We start from the raw sequence: 21905 nt of genomic DNA, 5'->3' as shown, positions 1-21905 counted from the left end.
ATTAAGTGCCTAAATTCCTTTGAGAATCTGGGCCTGAAACTTTATTTTAGGGCTGCACAACGTTTGTAATTTTGGGCTCATATGGTGTCAACAAACCTAAACTGTCAAATTTCAATTGTAGACTTTTTATAACATTTGGGGATCATTTGAACCTAACAACTTTAATGATTCCAACAAAACTTGCAGGTTTCTTAACAAACCCACGGAGTTTCAATAGTTCCCTTATTACTTTGTCCTTCTGCAACCCCCCATAATTCAAGAAAGGCTGTGGGCTCACTGCAACAGCTCCCTGTGGTGATTTTGGGGCCTGAATTAAGAAGCTGAAAAGACATGAAATATTAGAAAAGTATTAATTTGCCATCATTCTAAGTTTTCTATGCTATTATTCTTCTGCCACCCCCTATTTTGGGGTTTTGTCCCACATCTTCACCCTACCGGACATTGTTGCTGAAAAATATCAGCTGGTTCCAATTGGCATCTAGATTTTGGTTCGATTGGTCTACTCAGTCCTGGGCAGGTATACTTCTAATTACACAAATGTTCACCAACTCAGTTACAGTGTTGACCTCCTCCCCTCCCACTCACCACCTGTCCCCATATATGATAGCTTAACATCCTTGAGGCAACTACAGAAATTTCTTACATTGAAGAGTAGAGTAAGCATTGAGTGCATGATTTTCAAATACACTCAAAATTGGCCTAAGTCTACTCCCATTAAATGAACTTTAAAATTCTCATTGACTTCTTGGGAGCAGAGTTGACTAATGCTTTTAAAAATCCCACCCATAACATTTTTAGGTTGGAATAAATGGTCATTTTTCACAATGGAGAGAGATAAATAGCGGGGTTCCCCCAAGGATCTGTACTGGGACCACTGCTTTTCAACATATTCATTAATAATTAGGGCCTTGCCAAATTCACAATCCAGTTTGGTCAATTTCATGGTCACAGGATTTTAAAAATCGTAAATGTCATGATTTCAGCTATTTAAATCTGAAATTTCACAGTGTTGTAACCGTAGAGGTCCTGATCCACAAAGGAGTTGGGGTGGGGGGGTTCCGTAAGTTAGTGTAGGGAGGTTTGTGGTCCTGCTGCCCAATGCTTCTGCGCTGCTGCTGGCTGGAGCGCTGCCTTCAGAGCTGAGCAGCTGGAGAGCGGTGGCGGCTAGCCAGGCGCCCAGCTCTGAAGGCAGAGCCCCCGCCAGCAGCAGCGCAGAAGTAAGGATGCCTTGGTAGGGTATTGCCACCCTTACTTCTGCGCTGCTGCCTGCAGAGCTGGGCCCTCAGTCTGCAGCCACCACTCTCCGGCCACCCAGGTCTGAAGGCAGCAGCGCAGAAGTAAGGGTGGCAATACCGTGACCCCCTCTAAAATAACCTCCCTACAATTCCCTTTTTGGGTCAGGACCCCTAATTTGATAAAACTGGTCTCCCCCGTGAAATCTGTATAGTATAGGGTAAAAGCACACAAAAGACCAGATTTCACAGCAGAAGACCAGATTTCATGGTCCGTGACACGTTTTTCGTGGCCGTGAATTTGGTAGGGCCCTATCAATGATCTAGAAAAGGAAGTAAAAAGTGAGGTGGCAAAGTTTGCAGCCGATACAAAATTACTCAAGATAGTCAAGACTAAAGCTGGCAGTGAGGAGTTACAAAGGGATGTCACAAAATCTGGTGACTGGGCAACAAAATGGCACAAGAAATTCAATGTTGATAAGTGTAAAGTAATGCATATTGGAAAACATAATTCCAACTAAACATACAAAGTGATGGGGTCTAAATTAGCTGTTACCACTCAATAAAAAGATCTTGGAGCTAGTATAGATAGTTCTCTGAAAACATTTGCTCAACAGGCAGTGGCAGTCAAAATGTTAGGAACCATTAGGAAAAGGATAGATAAGACAGAAAATATCAGAATGCTACTACATAAATCCATGGTACACTCATACCTAGAATACTGAATGCAGTTCTGGTCACCCTGAATCAAAGATATATTAGAACTGGAAAAAGCACAGAGGATTGCAACAAAAATTATTAGGGGAATGGAACAACTTCCAGATGAGGAGAGATTGAAAAGACAGTCTGTTCAGCTTAGAAAAAAAAGAGACAACTAAGGGGGGATATGATAGAGGTCTATAAAATCATGAATGGTGTGGAGAAAGAGTGTTATCTACCGCTTCACACAACACAGGAGCCAGGGGTCACCCAATGAAATTAATAGGCAGCAGGTTTAAAACAATCATAAGAAAGTACTTCACATAACAGAGTCAACCTGTGGAACTCACTGGCAGTGGATGTTGTGAAGGCCAAAAGTATAACTGAGGTCAAAGGAGAATTAGCTAAGTTCATGGAGGATAGGTCAGGGATGCAACCCCACACTCTGGGTGTCCCTAACCTCTGGCTGCCAGAAACTGCAACTAGATGGATCACTCAATAATTGCCATGTTCTGTTCATTCCCTCTGAAGCATCTGGTACTTGCCACTGTCAGAAGACAGGGTACTGGGCTAGATGGACCATTGGTGTGAGCCAGAATGGCCATTCTTATATTCTTTTAATGCAATCTGGTAGTAAGATAGACAAGCCACCATGTGGCTGGCTAGTTCTCTACAGACCACCAGCAAGTGCTCTGTAGACAGCCTATAGTCCATGTGAGAACAACCACCCTGGCAAAAATCAGAAGATACCATTAGAAACCAATATAGACTAGACGGAAAGTCTACTGGAGTCTACTGGAATTTTATAGAAAGTGGGCAGATGATGAGGTATATGTTATTACTAGAGCTTTGTTAAAATTAGAAAATGGAGAAGAATTAAATAGAATTTGGTTTATGTAGCATCTTTCATGCTCAGGATATTTCAAGTTGTTTTACTAAATCATGACAGGTGCTGACCACCACAGCTACTGAAGTCAATGTAAGTTGTTGCCCAGCTCCTTTCTAAATCTGGCCATTTACTTAGGTGCATAAATATGGATCCAGGTACCTAACAAAGGCACCGAGAATTGAAAATTCCAGATTAATTAAGCCTCACACTGTGTTAAGTATTATAATAGTAATGGCTGGGGAATGGGAGCGTATATTTGCTTTGATTTAACATTTTGCTATTTTAATCAATATGTCCAAAGAGGGCTTTTTGTTTAAATCAGAGGATAGGTTAAAAAGCTAAAAACTGTAAAAATATTGTATTCCAATTACGTTGGTTACATCATCATCTGTTACAACTTTATTGCCACTGGGTGGATAATACAGATAACATGAAAGTTGAACAATCTGACTATTTTATATGTACATTTCAGCTTTGTCTGGTCCAGGTCTCGTGCGCATGATAGCAATTTGTGTTGAATCAACGAAAGACCATCTGGACAGATTGGAGGATGTGACTGCTGGACTGGGAAACATCAATGTGCTGAATTTTATGAGACAGATCACACTGGACGCTTCTAACACACTCTTTCTAGGGATCCCTTTGGATGGTACAGATAACATTCTTATATCTCATAATGGATCCACTTTTAAGGTGCATATTCACACAAAATTTCCCATTGCCATGAATGGGGAGTTTTGCCTGAGTAAGTACATCATGGTCTGGCTCTAATGCTCAGTTTTTAATAACACTGTCAGATTTGATTGCAATTAATTCTAATCATGAGCAAGAGCTTAAAAAGGTCTTTAAAAACCTGTATTCAGTTTTTAAGCCTGACAAGACCCAAGTATCGAGAAGTAGCATCTGCATCTTGACAGTTAGGCTAGTTTTCCAATGTTCCTAACAATCACGATATAGTCAACAAATGGCAGGTTTCAGAGTAACAGCCGTGTTAGTCTGTATTCGCAAAAAGAAAAGGAGTACTTACGGCACCTTAGAGACTAACCAATTTATTTGAGCATGAGCTTTCGTGAGCTACAGCTCACAAAGTAATCCACACTTCCTCTATTGTGGGCATGCTGCAAACATAAAGTACCAAATTGCCAGCTGCAGAATGTTTGTTGGCAGACAAAAGTTTGTGAAATCTGCAAAACAAGATTTCCACGTACCTGCAGGCACCTATCCCACGATTATGTGCTTTTAAAGTTTTCCACTCATTTGTAATCCCCCACCCACCATCACTCCACTTGTGTAGGAGGTGGCTTGGCATTGGTTATCACATTGCAGCCTCCTTTCAGCTGAAGTGCCTTGGTTTTTACAAACTGCACAATCTGCACAGGAGTCTAAAAATATTTCACGCTGCTATTTATCACATTAAAACAAAATATTTGAATGTCAGTAATGACAATGCCATGGCAGTAAAAGAGAAATATGATAATATTGAAACCCTACTTTTAAGGCCTGATCAGGCTCCCATTGACTTCAGCAGGAGCAGGCCTTTATTGTGCAGTTTAGGGTGACATTTGTGTGAACTAGCTATTGAAGTTTACATTTTACATTGCTGTTTGTTTATTTTTAATTTTCAGAAAATGCCATTGTGCTTAAAATTCAGAACTACTTCGATGCTTGGCAAACACTTTTGCTGAAACCTGACATCTTCTTTAAGATTTCTTGGCTGTACAAGAAATATGAAAAGTCAGCGTAAGTATCATAGAATCATAGAATATCAGGGTTGGAAGGGACCCCAGAAGGTCATCTAGTCCAACCCCCTGCTCAAAGCAGGACCAATTCCCAGTTAAATCATCCCAGCCAGGGCTTTGTCAAGCCTGACCTTAAAAACCTCTAAGGAAGGAGATTCTACCACCTCCCTAGGTAACGCATTCCAGTGTTTCACCACCCTCTTAGTGAAAAAGTTTTTGCTAATATCCAATCTAAACCTCCCCCACTGCAACTTGAGACCATTACTCCTCGTTCTGTCATCTGCTACCATTGAGAACAGTCTAGAGCCATCCTCTTTGGAACCCCCTTTCAGGTAGTTGAAAGCAGCTATCAAATCCCCCCTCATTCTTCTCTTCTGCAGGCTAAACAATCCCAGCTCCCTCAGCCTCTCCTCATAACTCATGTGTTCCAGTCCCCTAATCATTTTTGTTGCCCTTCGCTGGACTCTCTCCAATTTATCCACATCCTTCTTGAAGTGTGGGGCCCAAAACTGGACACAGTACTCCAGATGAGGCCTCACCAATGTTGAATAGAGGGGAACGATCACGTCCCTCGATCTGCTCGCTATGCCCCTACTTATACATCCCCAAATGCCATTGGCCTTCTTGGCAACAAGGGCACACTGTTGACTCATATCCAGCTTCTCGTCCACTGTCACCCCTAGGTCCTTTTCCGCAGAATTGCTGCCTAGCCATTCGGTCCCTAGTCTGTAGCTGTGCATTGGGTTCTTCCGTCCTAAGTGCAGGACCCTGCACTTATCCTTATTGAACCTCATCAGATTCCTTTTGGCCCAATCTTCCAATTGGTCTAGGTCCTTCTGTATCCTATCCCTCCCCTCCAGCGTATCTACCACTCCTCCCAGTTTAGTATCATCCGCAAATTTGCTGAGAGTGCAATCCACACCATCCTCCAGATCATTTATGAAGATATTGAATAAAACCGGCCCCAGGACCGACCCTTGGGGCACTCCACTTGATACCGGCTGCCAACTAGACATGGAGCCATTGATCACTACCCGTTGAGCCCGACAATTTAGCCAGCTTTCTACCCACCTTATAGTGCATTCATCCAGCCCATACTTCCTTAACTTGCTGACAAGAATACTATGGGAGACCGTGTCAAAAGCTTTGCTAAAGTCAAGAAACAATACATCCACTGCTTTCCCTTCATCCACAGAACCAGTAATCTCATCATAAAAGGCGATTAGATTAGTCAGGCATGACCTTCCCTTGGTGAATCCATGCTGGCTGTTCCTGATCACTTTCCTCTCATGCAAGTGCTTCAGGATTGATTCTTTGAGGACCTGCTCCATGATTTTTCCAGGGACTGAGGTGAGGCTGACTGGCCTGTAGTTCCCAGGATCCTCCTTCTTCCCTTTTTTAAAGATTGGCACTACATTAGCCTTTTTCCAGTCATCCGGGACTTCCCCGGTTCGCCACGAGTTTTCAAAGATAATGGCCAGTGGCTCTGCAATCACAGCCGCCAATTCCTTCAGCACTCTCGGATGCAACTCGTCCGGCCCCATGGACTTGTGCACGTCCAGCTTTTCTAAATAGTCCCTAACCACCTCTATCTCCACAGAGGGCTGGCCATCTCTTCCCCATTTTGTGATGCCCAGCGCAGCAGTCTGGGAGCTGACCTTGTTAGTGAAAACAGAGGCAAAAAAAGCATTGAGTACATTAGCTTTTTCCACATCCTCTGTCACTAGGTTGCCTCCCTCATTCAGTAAGGGGCCCACACATTCCTTGGCTTTCTTCTTGTTGCCAACATACCTGAAGAAACCCTTCTTGTTACTCTTGACATCTCTGGCTAGCTGCAGCTCCAGGTGCGATTTGGCCCTCCTGATAACATTCCTACATGCCCGAGCAATATTTTTATACTCTTCCCTGGTCATATGTCCAACCTTCCACTTCTTGTAAGCTTCTTTTTTATGTTTAAGATCAACGGATTTACAGATCACCTGAGTAACATAAATCCCTCCTTCCTAGAGTCACTCTTGCTTGTCAGTTTTCTCTCTCTGTTTTAAAAGTGAATGAGAGGGACCATTCAGTTTAATTCAATTTAGTCTTGGTTTCTCTGCTGAGACACACATTAGTGCTAACTCAGGTATAAAACTGAAAATCACCAGTTCACTTCACACAGGCAGTGAAATGCCATCTTATGGTATCCACTTTCACTTACTACCTAACCAACCAGGGCTCCAGTAGTAACCTAGAAGGCTGGCAATTCCTTGAGACAGCAAGTCCTTTTTATAGTCATGGCAATATAGTGAATGTTAAATCAGGCAATCAGTATAATCCTGCTTGTTGGTGCTTATATCTTTGCCAAAATTCTTCATTTCAGATTTAAACTTAGCATTTATCATGCTGGTTGTCATCTCTTTTCCCTCAAATAGGAACACATTAGTTTTGCCGTCTTTCTGTTTAAAGACGACAAGCACAAAAAACAACCAAAACCTTTTCTACTGAGTTTTCAGGGTCTCCTTTGTTTTCCTCTACCAAAAAATGACTGGTTATAAAACAAACGGGCAGTCACTTTGTCCTTACTTGGACAGATGTCCTTGACTAGTCTGATAAAATATTCACTATAAAAGCGTGTGTATTAAGTACTTTTCATACTATTGTGTCACAAGAACTCATGGGATTTTAAGGAAGGAAGGCTATCTACCATGGTGGAAATCCTGTCCCCAGGGAAGTCAATGGCAAAATTCACATAGAAGGTGAAATCCTGCCTCCAGTCAATCTCTAAAATGCCAACATTAGTCACTACACAATGGTATGTATGATACTAGAGCTTTACTCAGTATGTCTTAAGGAGATAACCGTGGTGCTCAGTTACTGCTAGATGACAACTACAGGCAAATGTTGAATTTTTAGTGGCCACTACTTCTTACTGTGAATGTGACAGACTCCTGAACCTAAAGTGAACTGAATTAGAGAACTGTAGCATACCAGGGTTTCCCACAGGTTTCTGATTCAACTGGAAGGGAGGACGATGCATTAATCAGGACTTCCTGCATACAGTATTTCCACACAAATTGTATCAACTACAGACATTTTAATCCCTCTACAGTTGTTATTAAAATGGCTCTATCACTATACATAAAATAAGTGTGCCTTTTTGGGGATTCCCCTGGTCACGAAGAGGGCAGTCAAATCTCTCACTGGAAAACATCAAATATAGTGCCAGTAAAACACACATTATTTTTACTGGGCATATCTGAGTTTCACTGCAAAAAGTCATTGGCAAGTGTAGACGCTCCCATGGTTTTGTGCAAAAAAGGACTTCATTCAGTATATAGTCAAGTTGTGAAATTCCTTGCCACATTTTCATCAAGTCTAATAATGGTCATGAATTTTTTCCTCTCTCATGTACAGCATTTTACAGTAGGCTACCTGTTTTCTGTGGGTTTGCCCACCTTCCTCTGGATCCACCTGTATTGGACACTGCTAGAGACATATTACCTTAGTTGATGGACCAATCTGGTCTGGCAGGGCAAATCTATGCTCTTATAGGTTCATTATAAGAACAGCGTCACTTTTCACTTCTCTAGAGGCAATCTGCCTTATTTTACTGCTTCACTACAGAATTATCCAAAGAATGTTTTTGTTTGTCTGTTTTATTGTTACATTTCCCATCCTGCATTACTAAGCACTAAAATATCACAGATGTTTATAGATATACTGGGTTCTATCTGTTTTCAGCAAGGATTTGAAAGAAGCAATTGAAATCTTAATAGAACAGAAACGACAGAGACTTTCCACTGTTGAAAAACTGGAAGACCACATGGACTTTGCATCACAACTGATTTTTGCACAGGTACTGAGAATATGAACAAAATATGAATTTGTCCAAAATGCTCCTGTCACCGAGAACAAAATGGGATTTGTAAACAGAGTTTGACTTAACCTATATAGCAGAAAGTAATGTCATTTAAAACTAATACAAATTAATTAGTGTTTGGAGCATCGCAACAAAGTTCCAGGCTTTGAATAATTGCATCCAAATGTTTGGTTGCTTGTCTGAACCTTTCCAGGTTATATCCACGTGCCCAAGGCTCTCAAGCTCATGCCCATATCCCCTCCACCCTCTCCTTGGCCCATATATTTTCCATTTATATAAACACCTTTTACTCCAAAGGATCCCCAAGTGCTTCAGAAATCATAACCATGCAGAATGTCTGGCAATCAAGTACACTCTGTGATGGAGTATAGCAAGTGAATGGTGCACAGTATGCTGCAGCACAGTGAGTGGAGGAGGAATTTGGGTTAAGCACAAACCCTTACTTTTCTTAAAAGAGTTATAGGATCATATATGCCAGGCAAGACACTGGTTTTCAGTGCTTCATCTGAGAGACACATGAAGTGGTTATTACTTCTCTCTCCCAGTAGTATAAAGGACTGAGTAAAGTCTGATAGGGCTTGAACCAGTTGTTTCAAGTGAGTCTACATATTCTACATTCTCCCTTTCCTGTTGACCTAAGAACCTTTGCTGGATCTCAAGTCCAGCATTCAACATTTGCCCCCTTGAATTTTGTAGAGTCGTGGAGATCTGACTGGTGAGAATGTGAACCAGTGTGTGCTGGAGATGATGATAGCTGCACCTGACACACTGTCTGTGACTCTCTTCTTCATGCTAGTACTGATTGCAGAGCACCCTAAAGTGGAAGAGGATATGATGAAGGAAATCCAAGCTATTATAGGTAAAGGCTGTCTATAAAGACAATGATGTTGGAAACTAATTATGCTTGAGCAGTGATCTAATCATTTTCAGGAAGAAAAATCTAAAGTTTATTTATTGTGAAGTAGGTGCAATAATTATCTTGCTGCATAATACTGTAAAAAGAAAGATCTTTCAAAACTGAGTGGAAAAAAATGATAAAAGATAAACAACTAGTAAGGAAATAATAAATTAGGATCAGAGGCAATCGGCTAGAATAATGGGACCAAACTCAGCCCTCAGTTACACCAGTATAAACCTGTAGTCACTTCACCAACCTCAGTGGAATTATTCTGGATTTACACTGGTGTAACTGAGAGCAGAAACTGATTCATGGTGCTTTTTAACCACTGGTATTGAACTGTGAAATTAGGTATGATCTCTCCAGCTTAGCTGAGCTAACAACTATTCACATCATATTATCCCTGTATACATAGTATGCACAGGTAAAAAGCTGTTTAAAAATACTACATTCTCTCTGGAAAATTTTAAATTAAGAAATCTATCATGTGAATATTTTCTGCATAATAGTCAAACCATTCAAGCAATCAAAAAAGCATATGAAAAAAAGAGAAAGTCAGAATTTGCAAGTTGATCTATTAGCTATAAACTTAATCTTTTATTTTATTTTGAATATGCAATCTCATTAAGATATATTATATGGACACACCAAAGGATGAATCACCTGCATCGTGAAAGTCCCTCGCTAAGATACTGGTGAAGCCACATTTCTAATACTGAAATGAGGCCCCCGTTCTGGGAAGCATCCCTCTTCAGAGTCCACTTTAGCAAGTGCTTAGCTTCAAGCCTATACTTAAATCCCAAAGAAGTTAATAGGATTTAGGCATGTCCCTAAATACTTCCTGAATACGTATGGATTTAAACATGTGCTTAATTGCTTCCCTGAATTTGAGCACCTCATTAGTAGAAAGTTGTAGATCAACTGGAGTAAGCTGAAACAAAAGCAACAAAAATGGTTAAATGGCTGAAGAGAATGACTTGAGGATTTTTAAAACTCTGGTCCATTTTCTGGTCTTCTCTGAGGGATGCTAATGAACAGCAGACCCACAAATTATCTTAAACTTTTAGTCTTCCCTTTCTTTGATTTCTCTTCCCAGCCTAAAAAACAATGTAAATATTCACTGCATTCACTCTCATCCACCATTATCTCCAGGCACTCTGCTCCTTTATTTTGGTTCATTATGTTGCTTATAAACCAAGTTGCATATCTGAAATAAGTAACATTTGTGCAAAACTATTTTGAGAATATTTTCAATGTTGTACCAGAGCTTAACAGCACCTGTCACCTTTCTTCCCTCCAGCTAGCAAGCTGCATCTCTCTTCTCTTTCTATCTTTCTTTCATGTGGATGTGTCTGTCTTTCTAGCTGGCCAGGAGCCTTGTAACCCAAGTGAATCCAGCAAACTCTGGACTTGTATGTTAAGTCAGCACATTGATATCTAAGTGTTGAGTCCCATGGGCCATACACGAGTAACAACAGTTCTCATTAATATGTAGCTGAAAGGCTTCTTTCACAACTATACTTGGCTTCCTAGAAGCAGTCAGCTATAATTTAATGCCAAAAGGCAGCCTCATATCTATCAACTACAAAATGCCTCAGCAAAACCCACATGTGCCACAATGTATCAGACTGCTGAGTTTTCTAAAGTAAATTGTCTCCTATAATCTCATACACATCAGTGATTTCCCCAGTCAGTGTTGTGTACCTTGGCGAGATAGTAAGTTTAATTAATTATTTTTCTTTTACTAATACAGAGTTTTCCGCCCATATTAAGATCTAACCCCTGCTGCCTTAGGCTCCAGTTTTTCAGAAAGACCTGTAATTTTGAAGGCAGACTCATTTGGGAGAGCAGAAGATAGAGTTAATACAGCAGGGAAGCTTTCAGAAATATTTGTTTCCTTTGAACAACTGACCGAAAGTTTACTTCTCCCAATGTTTAGCTTTCAAACAGTTCCAGTAATTGCCAGGATTTCAAAAAATTCCATGACTGTCCCCTGCACCATTCCATTAAAGTTCACTGAAGAGGATACAGAACTGTACTGGAACAGCGCGAAGACAGCAAATAGGTTCAACAGTTAGCTAACTTTTTAAAAAATAAATATTTTAGTATAGGATAGTTGTAAAATTTGGGTGAGATTCACTGTCCCCTGCACTGAGGGAGTACAAGTAGAGCTGGGCAGAGAAGGGTACTTCCATTTTGTGGAGGTTGAGAGATTTCCAAGTCTGGTTTTATTACAGTTCAGAATGAAACCCAAACATTTCAAAAATTTCTATTAAACGTTTTCTCCTCATCTGTACAGGGAGCTCCCACTCTGAAACAGCCTTCCAGGTGGCCTGCTCCGGTGCAGAGCACCCTGGGAGTTTGGGCTGTTAAGGAGTTGAAATACTGGGAACCAAGGATTCTGGGCTCTCAGCTCCCCATCAAGGAGCTGGAAGCCTATAAGCCCAGATTCCCAAGAAGCCAGACAGGTGAGCTGTCAGAAAACCAGGAAGGTTTCAGATGGAAACCTGCCTGGCAGGCATGTTTTGAAACCCCTGGCATGTAGGCTTCCATCAGAATCCTGCCTGGTTTTCAGTGGAGTTTTATTTTAATCAACCCATCACCATGAAAGGTTTCAATTTTGTTTTAATCACAGTTTGCCAATTCATGAATGTTTGGGGAATTTTATTCTGACCAGCCATAGTAGGGCTCCTGCAGATGTCTGAAAAGATCTCATACACTACACTTACATGGTCCTCATCATTGTAAGGTAGATAGAGAGATCAGTAGACCAATCTAAGAGTGGATGGCCGAGAAGTGGGTATTGTATCTCCTATATCACTCCTGGTTCCTGGCAGGAATTAAAGTCCTGATCCAATTTCTATTTAAATGAATGAATGTCTTTCCATTGACTCCAACAGGAGTTGAACCAGAGCTCATCTACATGATGCAGCAACGTTTCATAATTTGAAAACTCTGAAATAGTACTCCATTAAAATCCACTAGGAAACTTCTAGAATGACCTAGCAGGGTCTACATGGACCAATTAGTGCTCAACATGTTAGTATGCTTTCAAAATCACACCTCCGTAGTGCTCATTGTCATATTGTGTAGAGAAACCTTCAGGTCTTAGCCCTGTTTTCCTGCCTTCCCCCACTAGTGCGACCCCTAAGAGAGAAAGGCAGTGGAAATGCTAATTGCCTTCCTTCTGTATGTATCCCCATCTTTCAGCACAGGGCCTTACTGGTGCACTGGAGGTGTAATTTACACGCACAGCCTGTGCCACATGTCAGTGAATCTGGCCCTTCAGCTTAAGAATCTATGGCATGTTAAATCAGTTTCATACAAGGCCCTGCTCCTGCTCCACTGAACTGAAGCAGTTTTTCCATGGTCTTCAATGGCAGCAGGATTAGAGCCAGACTGTGTGGGAGAGAGGAGATTTGGCTTTGGGGCAGATCATTTTATTAGTCACATAGTGTCCATGTTGGTAAACAGTATGGCTGGCTTCCGTAGTATGTGAGGCAACACAAAGCCACAAGAACCCATAGGCTCCTTGTCACCATGTATCATGAAAGGAGACAGCATTTTTACTGAATGGAGAGATTTCCAAAACCATTCTGGCATCAACTGCAACATTTCAAATATCAATCAGGTAAAATTAGAATAGCAAAATCAACTTCTTTTGTCTGCTTTATTCCTCAAGGTGACAGAGACGTACAGAGCAATGACATGTCAAACTTAAAGGTTGTGGAGAATTTTATTAATGAGAGTATGAGATACCAGCCAGTTGTGGATTTGGTCATGCGCAAGGCTTTACAAGATGATGTAATTGATGGCTATCCTGTGAAAAGGGGGACAAACATCATTCTGAACATTGGACGTATGCATAAGCTTGAATTCTTCCCAAAGCCTAATGAGTTTTCTCTCAAAAATTTTGAGAAGAACGTAAGTTTCCTGTCTTCTTTCTGCTAGGGGATAGAGTATTATTTCTAATTAAAATGCAGAATGGGTCTTCCTTTTAATTGGATTAAGTCCTTTCCACAAGTCAGTTTCTCGTTATCCATGTAAGCACATCAGTTTTCATAGCACATTATAATGATTATGGTGGGCTCAATCATGCATGATGCTGAGCAAAATGGCACCACTCCAGCAAGCGCCTCAGGAAAGGTTTAAGTGTAAGCACACAAGTAGTACCATTGGGGATAGCCTCCTCAGCAACTTGTAGGATTGGGCCCAATGTCAACAGCAATGTATGAACAGCAAAACTTATTTGCAATCACCTTTTACTATTAATGACAGGTTTCAGAGTAACAGCCGCGTTAGTCTGTATTCGCAAAAAGAAAAGGAGTACTTGTGGCACCTTAGAGACTAACCAATTTATTTGAGCATGAGCTTTCGTGAGCTACAGCTCACTTCATCGGGGTCTTCCTTGGGCTTTTCTGCTTCTCCTATTCAGAATTTTGGCTTGTCATTAATTAAATGGCTGCTTTCCATAGCTAGAAATTAGATTATCCACTAAGAGCTGTTTCAAGTGGTAAAAATGTATCAAAATAGAGGTCGGGGGGTGTATTACTTATAACACAAATTATTTGGTTCCTCAGCTTTTGATCAAATTAACTGGAAGTAAGCGGAAGATACTGCAATGCATGCAGTGGTAAAGGACATGTATTATGAAATTTTAAGATCAATTTAGCACTTCTCAAGAGGCACTTAGGATTATCAGGCTTTAATGGTTTGAAGCAAGTATTGAGTTCCTTAACTTCAAGAGGTAGCAGGCCAAAAAGCCATGCAAACTTGGAGGGCTTGACACGATCTTCTCCTAAAACAGGTACATCCCCATATTGATTGTATAAGGCAAACCTCCTTATGCTGGTTTTGTGGGTTTTCCCACTATGCAAACTCCCTCCCCCATGCTCTAGTAACCTGCCAAATGCTAAGGGTTTGAGGGTAACATTAGTATTAATGTTTCCCAGAGGTTTAGTAGCACCTGTTGTATACTCAGTGTGTGGGTTCTGTTTTGTTACCTATTCAAACCTTTTATTAGCTCTTGGAAAATACCTCCAAAACATCCACACATAATATTCAAATAAAAAAGTGAATAGAAGAATCCTTGACACCCATTTTGTGCTAATTTTTAGTGAATGTTTTAGGAAACATGTTTACTGGTGGGGATCTTTGCAGAAACAATTAAGAAAATATGAGGGGATATTTGCCATAAATTAAAGTTGAACTCTCGAATGTGAAGATTCAAACCAGAAATGAGATCCTAGGATTTACATTCATCCAGTCAGAGAATAAATAGTATCATGTACTCTGTCCAACCAATCAAAACTAACCAACAAGGCGAATATTTTCATGCTGATAGTTAACTACCAACAATGAACTTTGCACACAATCTTCAGCCCAAGAATTCATCATTCTGGAAAATTCACAAAGAGAAAAAGTGGCTAAATTTATCAAGTTAATTATTCACTCTAGATTATTTCATCAATCTTATCCATTATTTCCATTCTAACCATTTCTCTCAGTGGATTTCTTGATTGCTTTCTAAACTCATTTTGCTGCTAAAAATATTCCCCTTTGAGCAAGTATTTAAAGCAGACATTTTCTTGGGATTCATAACTAATGTAATGTGAGCAATACAATCTGACTTAGTTCATTCTGTTTGCCACATAACACACATTATTCTAAATGAACAGCAACCCACACCAATCAATAAGTTAACTGATGAGATTATGATATCATTGGAATCCAGACACATATTTCCAGCTTCCGAGACCAGTTCCTGCCCTCATTCACACCCTGTGCAAGACCACTGTAGTCAGCAGAATTTGGCTGCCTCACTTTTGCAGTTCTTGAGGTCATAGAATGAGATTGCAATTTTAAATGTTATTTCCACAAGTTTTTTTATTTGATCTTTTTTTTAAAAAAAAAAAAAAAAAAGGATAAAAACAAACAAAATGATATTAAGGCCAGGAAGTCTACATGTAAAAAAATACTTAAACCAAAAAGAATCTGTCTAAAGATTTCCCCATAAAATGCTTAGAGATTTCAATGATATTCTTAATAATTCAGTTCTGGAAATTGTTCTATGAGCTTTCAATACACCTTTCTGATTGTTTCACACAGGTTCCTTCTCGCTACTTTCAGCCATTTGGATTTGGCCCTCGTGGCTGTGTAGGAAAGTTTATTGCCATGGTAATGATGAAGGCGATCCTGGTGACTCTTCTGAGACGGTACAGAGTACAGACCCCAAAAGGAAGAGGCCTTAACAACATCCAGAAAAGCAATGACTTATCCATGCACCCAAATGAACGACAGCCCTTTTTGGAGATGTTTCTCATGCCAAGAAGAAACATAGACAAGTGTCAGGATGACTAACAACACATCACTAGTGGTCTCAGAGGTCTAAGGTTTCTGAGGTTGTAGTCAAATTCTGAGAAATGTCCACCCTCCTAGGTGCAGTCACGCATGCTCTGAACTAAACATTTTGTTGTTCTTAATGCATTGCTGCTCTAGGTGATCACGTGTTCTGCTGCACAGCAGAACCAGGTTCTGGTCACTATTCAAAACTGATAAATAAGTTCCAAGTATATAGACAAGTGCTGTCTTCAGTTGATAAGATGTTGCATGCAGAAAATGTCATTACTTTTTAAAAAACATCCAATTCAAACAGAATTCTGTTCTGCTTCTGACACTGCAAGTCCTGAGTGTTCCATGCCTGCAGGCTTGCGTGATATGGTTGGGATTCGCTGTGAAGGGTTTTTGTTTTGTTTTGGCAGAGGTGGGCCCCCGCAAGAAGCATCATCAGCTGTTGTTATAACAGGTCTAATTATCTGTCATCAAAAACATTTTAGTGAACACTACTAATGTATGAGAAATAAAGTATAAAGTATGAGAAACACTGGGAAATGTATGAACTGTATTTATCTATAGCAATTACTAAATTCCTCTAAGGGTAATGAGGATATAGCCAGTTTACCAATATACTGTCTATAGAATGAGAAGTTTGAAACAATTTTTCCCTCTGCAATGTTTTTCCTTCTGGTATATTAAACAGATAAGATCAAAGAATGATTAGGTTAGATACATTTTGTTGATTATATTAAATTCTAAAGGTATCAAGAAATAGATAGCATTTGAGACAACTGCAGTAGGCTTCCAAGGTCTCTATGCCCAAAGTCATAGCCACAGCAGCTCCATAAGTGTCTTCACCTCACACCATTTATGCCCAATCATGACTGAAAAGTATGGAGCCCGACACCCAGGAGATAAGGGAAGAGGGAACAGGTGGAACACAGCATTCCCCAACCCTGAGGGAGAGCTTTCTCACCTCTCCCAGCTTGGCGGGAGGAGTTCTTCTTCCTCCTCAGCTGTTGCAATGAAAACATATCCTCCTATTTCAATGATTATTATTTATTACATACATTACCATGGCCCCTAGGAACCATCATCATGGATGAGGACCCCATCTACTTAAACCACAGCTGACACATGCCAGGGACTTCTGTCTTAAAGGGTAAGATTTTGGGTTGTTCCTCCTAAAGAGACCCCAGCAGGAGGGAGAATCCCTTCCAAATCCCACACAACCCTCATCGCTCCTTTTTCAAGGCAATGGGCCAAATGCTGCTCTCAAGTACACGGGTGCTCTCCTATTGACTTCAATAGGGCTACACTGGTGTAAACGAGAACAGCAGCTGACTCCAGATGTGGATGCTGGTCACTCTTGACAATGACGAATGGACTTCATTCATCCACTCCAGGGCAGGTGTGGGGTTCAGGGGTTGACTGATCAGAAGTTTGCTACGTCAATCAGGAAACATCCTGAAACAGTAAACAGACATGAATAGAGCATTGTGAAGGGTATTTTTTTACAACTAGGTACACCTTTTATCAGGATTAGCTTTAAGAACAGGTCTGAAACCAGTTTTTGACCTTCCAGAAATCAGATATTTGAAAGTCAGCTAACAGGAGTTCTACATGCAGAGCAACATTTCCCGCTGAAAATGTGGCTAGGTGCAGAAACATCTTTCATTGCACATTCCTACAGAATAGCACCCCAAGGTCCTGTGTATCAAAATGTGTCTGTTACCAGTTACATGGGTCAGTAGCAACTGTCATAAAAATATACTTTGTGGTTTAATGAAAGACATTGGTTAGACAAGGAAATTCCAGGTTTTATGCATATGAAAGGGAGTCCTCAAAATTAATGACTTGATAAAGGCCAAACAATCAGTCAGAAGCCTTCTTATTTAGCCCTGTCCTGACAGGTTAGTTAATCTGTACACAAATGGTCAAACAAAGTACATCCTTCTATGCCTAGAACAAATAAATATCTAAATCCTGTTTTATGCCACTTAGGAGAATAGCAAAGTGAGGTCCGCAATATCTCTCTCTGACTGGTGTCCTTTTGCAGCTCACTGCTCTCATATAACTCTGTCAAGAGCAAGATTTATACAGTACTGAATATTAAAATAAGAATATGACAATCACTGAAACAAATAAGAGTTTTCAGCCATGTGTAATGAAACAGCTTCAGTTGTAAATAATGATCAAGACAAGAAGCTGCATATTTTGGGGACTCACAGAATCATCAAAAAGTAGAACAGGAAGGGACCTCAAGAGGTCATCAAGTCCAGCCCCCTATGCTGAGATAGGACCAAGTTATCCTAGATCAGAGGTGGGCAAACTATGGCCCGGGAGCTGCATCGGGCCCTTCAGACATTTTAATCTGTCCCTCAAGCACCGGCCAGGGAGCAGGGTCCAGGGCTTGCCCTGCTCCAGCACTCCAGTTGAGGAGCAGGGTCGGGGGCTTGCCCCACTCCATGCATACTGTGGCTCCGTGCAGCTCCTGGAAGCAGCAGCATGTCCCCCCTCCGGCTCCTATATGTAGGGGCAGCCAAGGGGCTCCACATGCTGCCCCCAACCCAAGTGCCACCCCCACAGCACCCATTGGCCGGGAACCATGGCCAATTGGAGCTGCAGGGGCAGCGCCTGCGGACTGGGCAGCATGCAGAGCTGCCTGGCCATACCTCCACATAGGAGCTGGAGGTGGGACATGCTGCTGCTTCTGGATGCTGCTTGAGGTAAGCACTGCCTGGAGCCTGCACCCCTGACTCCCTCACACACCCCAAACCCCTGCCCCAGCCCTGATCCCCCTCCTGCCCTCCGAACCCCTTGGTCCCAGCCCGGAACACTCTCCTGCACCCCAAACCCTCATCCCCACAGCCCATGCCCCCGGCCAAAGCCCTCACCCCCCCCCACTGCACCCCAACCCTGTGCCCCAGCCCAGAGCCCCTTCCTGCACAGTGAACTCCTCATACAATTTCCATACCCAGATGTGGCCCTCAGGCCAAAAAGTTTGCCCACTCCTGTCCTAGATCATCCCTGACAGGTGTTTGTCCAACCTGCTCTTAAAAACCATTGATGGGAATTAGACAACTTCCTTTGGAAGCCTATTCCAGAGTTTAAGTACTCTGATAGGTAGAAAGTTTAACTAACCTAAATTTTCTTTAAGCCCATAACTTCTTGTCCTACCTTCAGTGGACATGGAGAACACCATCCTCTTTATTACAGCCTTAAACATATTTGAAAACTGTTACCACCCATCTTCTTTTCTCAAGACTAAACATGCCAAGTTTTTTTAAAATCTGACCCGGGGGAAAGGCTATCATTTTTTGTTGCTCCCCTTTGGGTTACTCTGTTTCTGAATTGTGGCACCAGACTTGGACACAGTACTCCAGCTGAGGTCTCACAAGTGCCAAGAAGAATGGGAAGAAAAGGAAAAAAGGAGATCTTCCAGGGAAGATGGTGCTACAAGGGAGTTCAAAGATCAAAATGGCAGCAGATTAATTTACTACTGCTAGCTAGCTAAGGCTTTTCCAAAGTGCCTTCCTTATACCCACTGGCATGTTATCTAAGTATTATATCTTAATGAAGTGCAGCCCCTAGATCATTCTGTCAACTAAGTGTATAGGCAATACTAGGTATCTGTTTGGTAATGCTGACTTTGTGTTGAATATAAGGCCCAGGAAAATGTTTTTACTGAAACCTTATAGAAACAGAATGTGATTTTCAAAAGAGCATAAGTGACTTCAGAGCATGAATCCTATTGACTTCCACTGAGATGTGTGTGCCTATGTCACTCAGGAGCTTTGGAAAAATTCATGCCCAAAGAGTTGGGTAGAAAAAAAAGAAGAGGAAGTGGTAATGAACTAGTTAAATTCCCCACCTTACACTACTAGGGCACAGCAGATATCCTGATGTAGAAACCCATGTGGAATGACTAGAAGAAAAGCAACAACAAAATTCAGGTCCCATTAATTAGTAGCTGATGTATTCACCTCAGATTTGGGTATAGATTGGTTCAGTTGTAAATTGTTTGTAAGTTATTTCAGATCCCTAGGTTAAGAGAGCTGCCTAAACAGAGCATTAATGTATTGACAGTCTTGGTAGAGAATAGATAGGTTATTATAAAGTCTCTGCAGAAAACATATTGTAACGGTTCTCACTGGAATGGCTTTATTCTCTTTGGGCTTCTGCACAGATGTGATGACCCTCACATTGCATGAACAAAAGCATTTTTAATAGGGCTGTCAAGCTATTAAAAAATTGTCATTAATCACACTGTTAATAATAGAACACCATGTATTTAAATATATTTGGATATTTTCTACATTTTCAAATATATTGATTTCAATTACAACACAAAACAAAAAGTGTACAGTGCTCATTTTATAATTATTTTTGGTTACAAATATTTTCACTGTAAAAACCAAAATAAATGGTATTTTTCAATTCCCTCATTACAAGTACTGTAGTGCAATCTCTTTATCATGAAAGTTGAACTTACAAATGTAGAATTATGTACCAAAAAACCTGCATTCAAAAACAAAACAATGTAAAACTTTAGCGCCTACAAGTCCGCTCAGTCTTACTTCAGCCAATCGCTCAGACAAACAAACTTGTTTACATTTGCGGGAGATAATGTTGCTGACTTCTTGTTTACAATGTCACCAGAAAGTGAGAACAGGCGTTCTCGTGGCACTGTTTTAGACATTTTTGCAAGGTTTTTACTAGATGCACTAAAGATTCATATGTCCCTTCATGCTTCAACCACCATTCCAAATAGGGAATCAGCATGGATTCATGTGGTCTGGAATGGTGGTTCAGGGTCTGTAGTTTCCGCATTGGAGTGTTGCTCTTTTAAGATTTCTGAGAGCATGCTCCACACCTCATCCCTCTCAGATTTTGGAAGGCATTTCAGATTCTTAAACTTTCGGTCAAGTGCTGTAGTTATCTTTAGAAATCTCACATTGGTACCTTCTTTGTGTTTTGTCAAATCTGCTGTGAAAGTGTTCTTAAAACAAACAACATCTGCTCGATCATCATCTGAGACTGTTATAATATGAAATATATGGCAGAATGCAGGTCAAACAGAGCAGGAGACATACAATTCTCCCCCAGGGAGTTCAGTCACAAATTTAATTAATGCATTTTTTTTAAACTAGTGTCATCAGCATGGAAGCGTATCACCTGGAATGGTGGCTGAAGCATGAAGGGACATACCAGTGTTTAGCATATCTGGCAAACAAATATCTTGCAATGCCTATTATAAAAGCTTATCCTCGTGATTAGCTGAACAAAAAGTAGGACTGAGTGGACTTGCAGGTTCCAAAGTTTTACATTGTTTTGTTTTTGAGTAGAGTTTTGTAACAAAAAAAATCTCCATTTGTAAGCTGCACTTTCATGATAAAGAGATTGCACTACAGTACTTGAATGAGGTGAATTGAAAAATACTATTTCTTTTGTTTATCATTTTTACAGTGCAAGTATTTATAATAAAAATAATATAAAGTGAGCACTGTAAACTTTGTATTCTGTGTTGTAATTGAAATCAATATATTTGAAAATGTAGAAAAACATCCAAAAATATTTAATAAATTTCAATTGGTATTCTATTGTTTACCAGTGTGATTAAAACTGTGAATATACATTATTAATTTTTTAATTGCAATTAATTTTTTGAGTTAATCACGTGAGTTAACTGTGATTAGTCAACAGCCCTAGTTTTTGATACAGTACTCTGGAGAAACAGACAGCTAAAAGTGGGGAAATTAATCTTTTTTCTTCTTGCTGTAGCTACAAAATATTAAATCTAATTTTTCATGACATGTTGCAGATAGAGGCTTGTATGGAAGGTATAGAATGTAATTGTTTACCTCTGTAATCCCTATAAAATGTTTTAATATCTTTCTTTGCAGGCATTAAAAAATGTAATAGGAACATGTTGATGTCACTGTGTCAGCCAGTGGATTGGACAGGTACCTGAAGGATGAGAGTTCAAATGCTACTGGTTTGTTAGTTCCATATATGTTATATGATTAGACTATTTTTTTCTCACTATAACATAAAAGAAATAAACTTTTATTCAACTTTCTTAAAAACTGGATATCAAAAATCTGACACCCTAATTAAAGTAGAAAAGAGAATACTTCTAAAAACCACCTGGTATTAATATTATAACTGCTAACTTAAAAATTTAAACAATGTATATAAATGGGCACGTTATAGAAGACAAAGGGTGCTTAAATCCCATCTCCCTTCC

The 21905-nt window shown here is 40.4% G+C and overlaps 1 protein-coding gene across 1 annotated transcript in view; it reads left to right on the top strand.

Moving 5' to 3' along the window:
• The window catches only part of CYP19A1 (cytochrome P450 family 19 subfamily A member 1), a 39972-nt gene extending 23781 nt beyond the window's left edge, over window positions 1-16191 (top strand). The window contains exons 5-10 of the mRNA XM_084640492.1: window positions 3293-3469; window positions 4446-4560; window positions 8283-8397; window positions 9118-9280; window positions 13002-13243; window positions 15428-16191. Coding sequence (XP_084496618.1) covers window positions 3293-3469; window positions 4446-4560; window positions 8283-8397; window positions 9118-9280; window positions 13002-13243; window positions 15428-15679 — 1064 coding nt within the window. The 3' untranslated portion in view covers window positions 15680-16191. The remainder of the gene's footprint in view (window positions 1-3292; window positions 3470-4445; window positions 4561-8282; window positions 8398-9117; window positions 9281-13001; window positions 13244-15427) is intronic.
• Window positions 16192-21905: the final 5714 nt, after the last annotated feature.

The sequence above is a fragment of the Lepidochelys olivacea genome (genome assembly GCF_965140295.1).
Source record: "Lepidochelys olivacea isolate rLepOli2 genome assembly, chromosome: 10".
NCBI classification, from domain to species: domain Eukaryota; kingdom Metazoa; phylum Chordata; order Testudines; family Cheloniidae; genus Lepidochelys; species Lepidochelys olivacea.
Note: the sequence above shows the minus strand (reverse complement) of the source record. Positions and strands in the feature narration are given on the sequence as shown.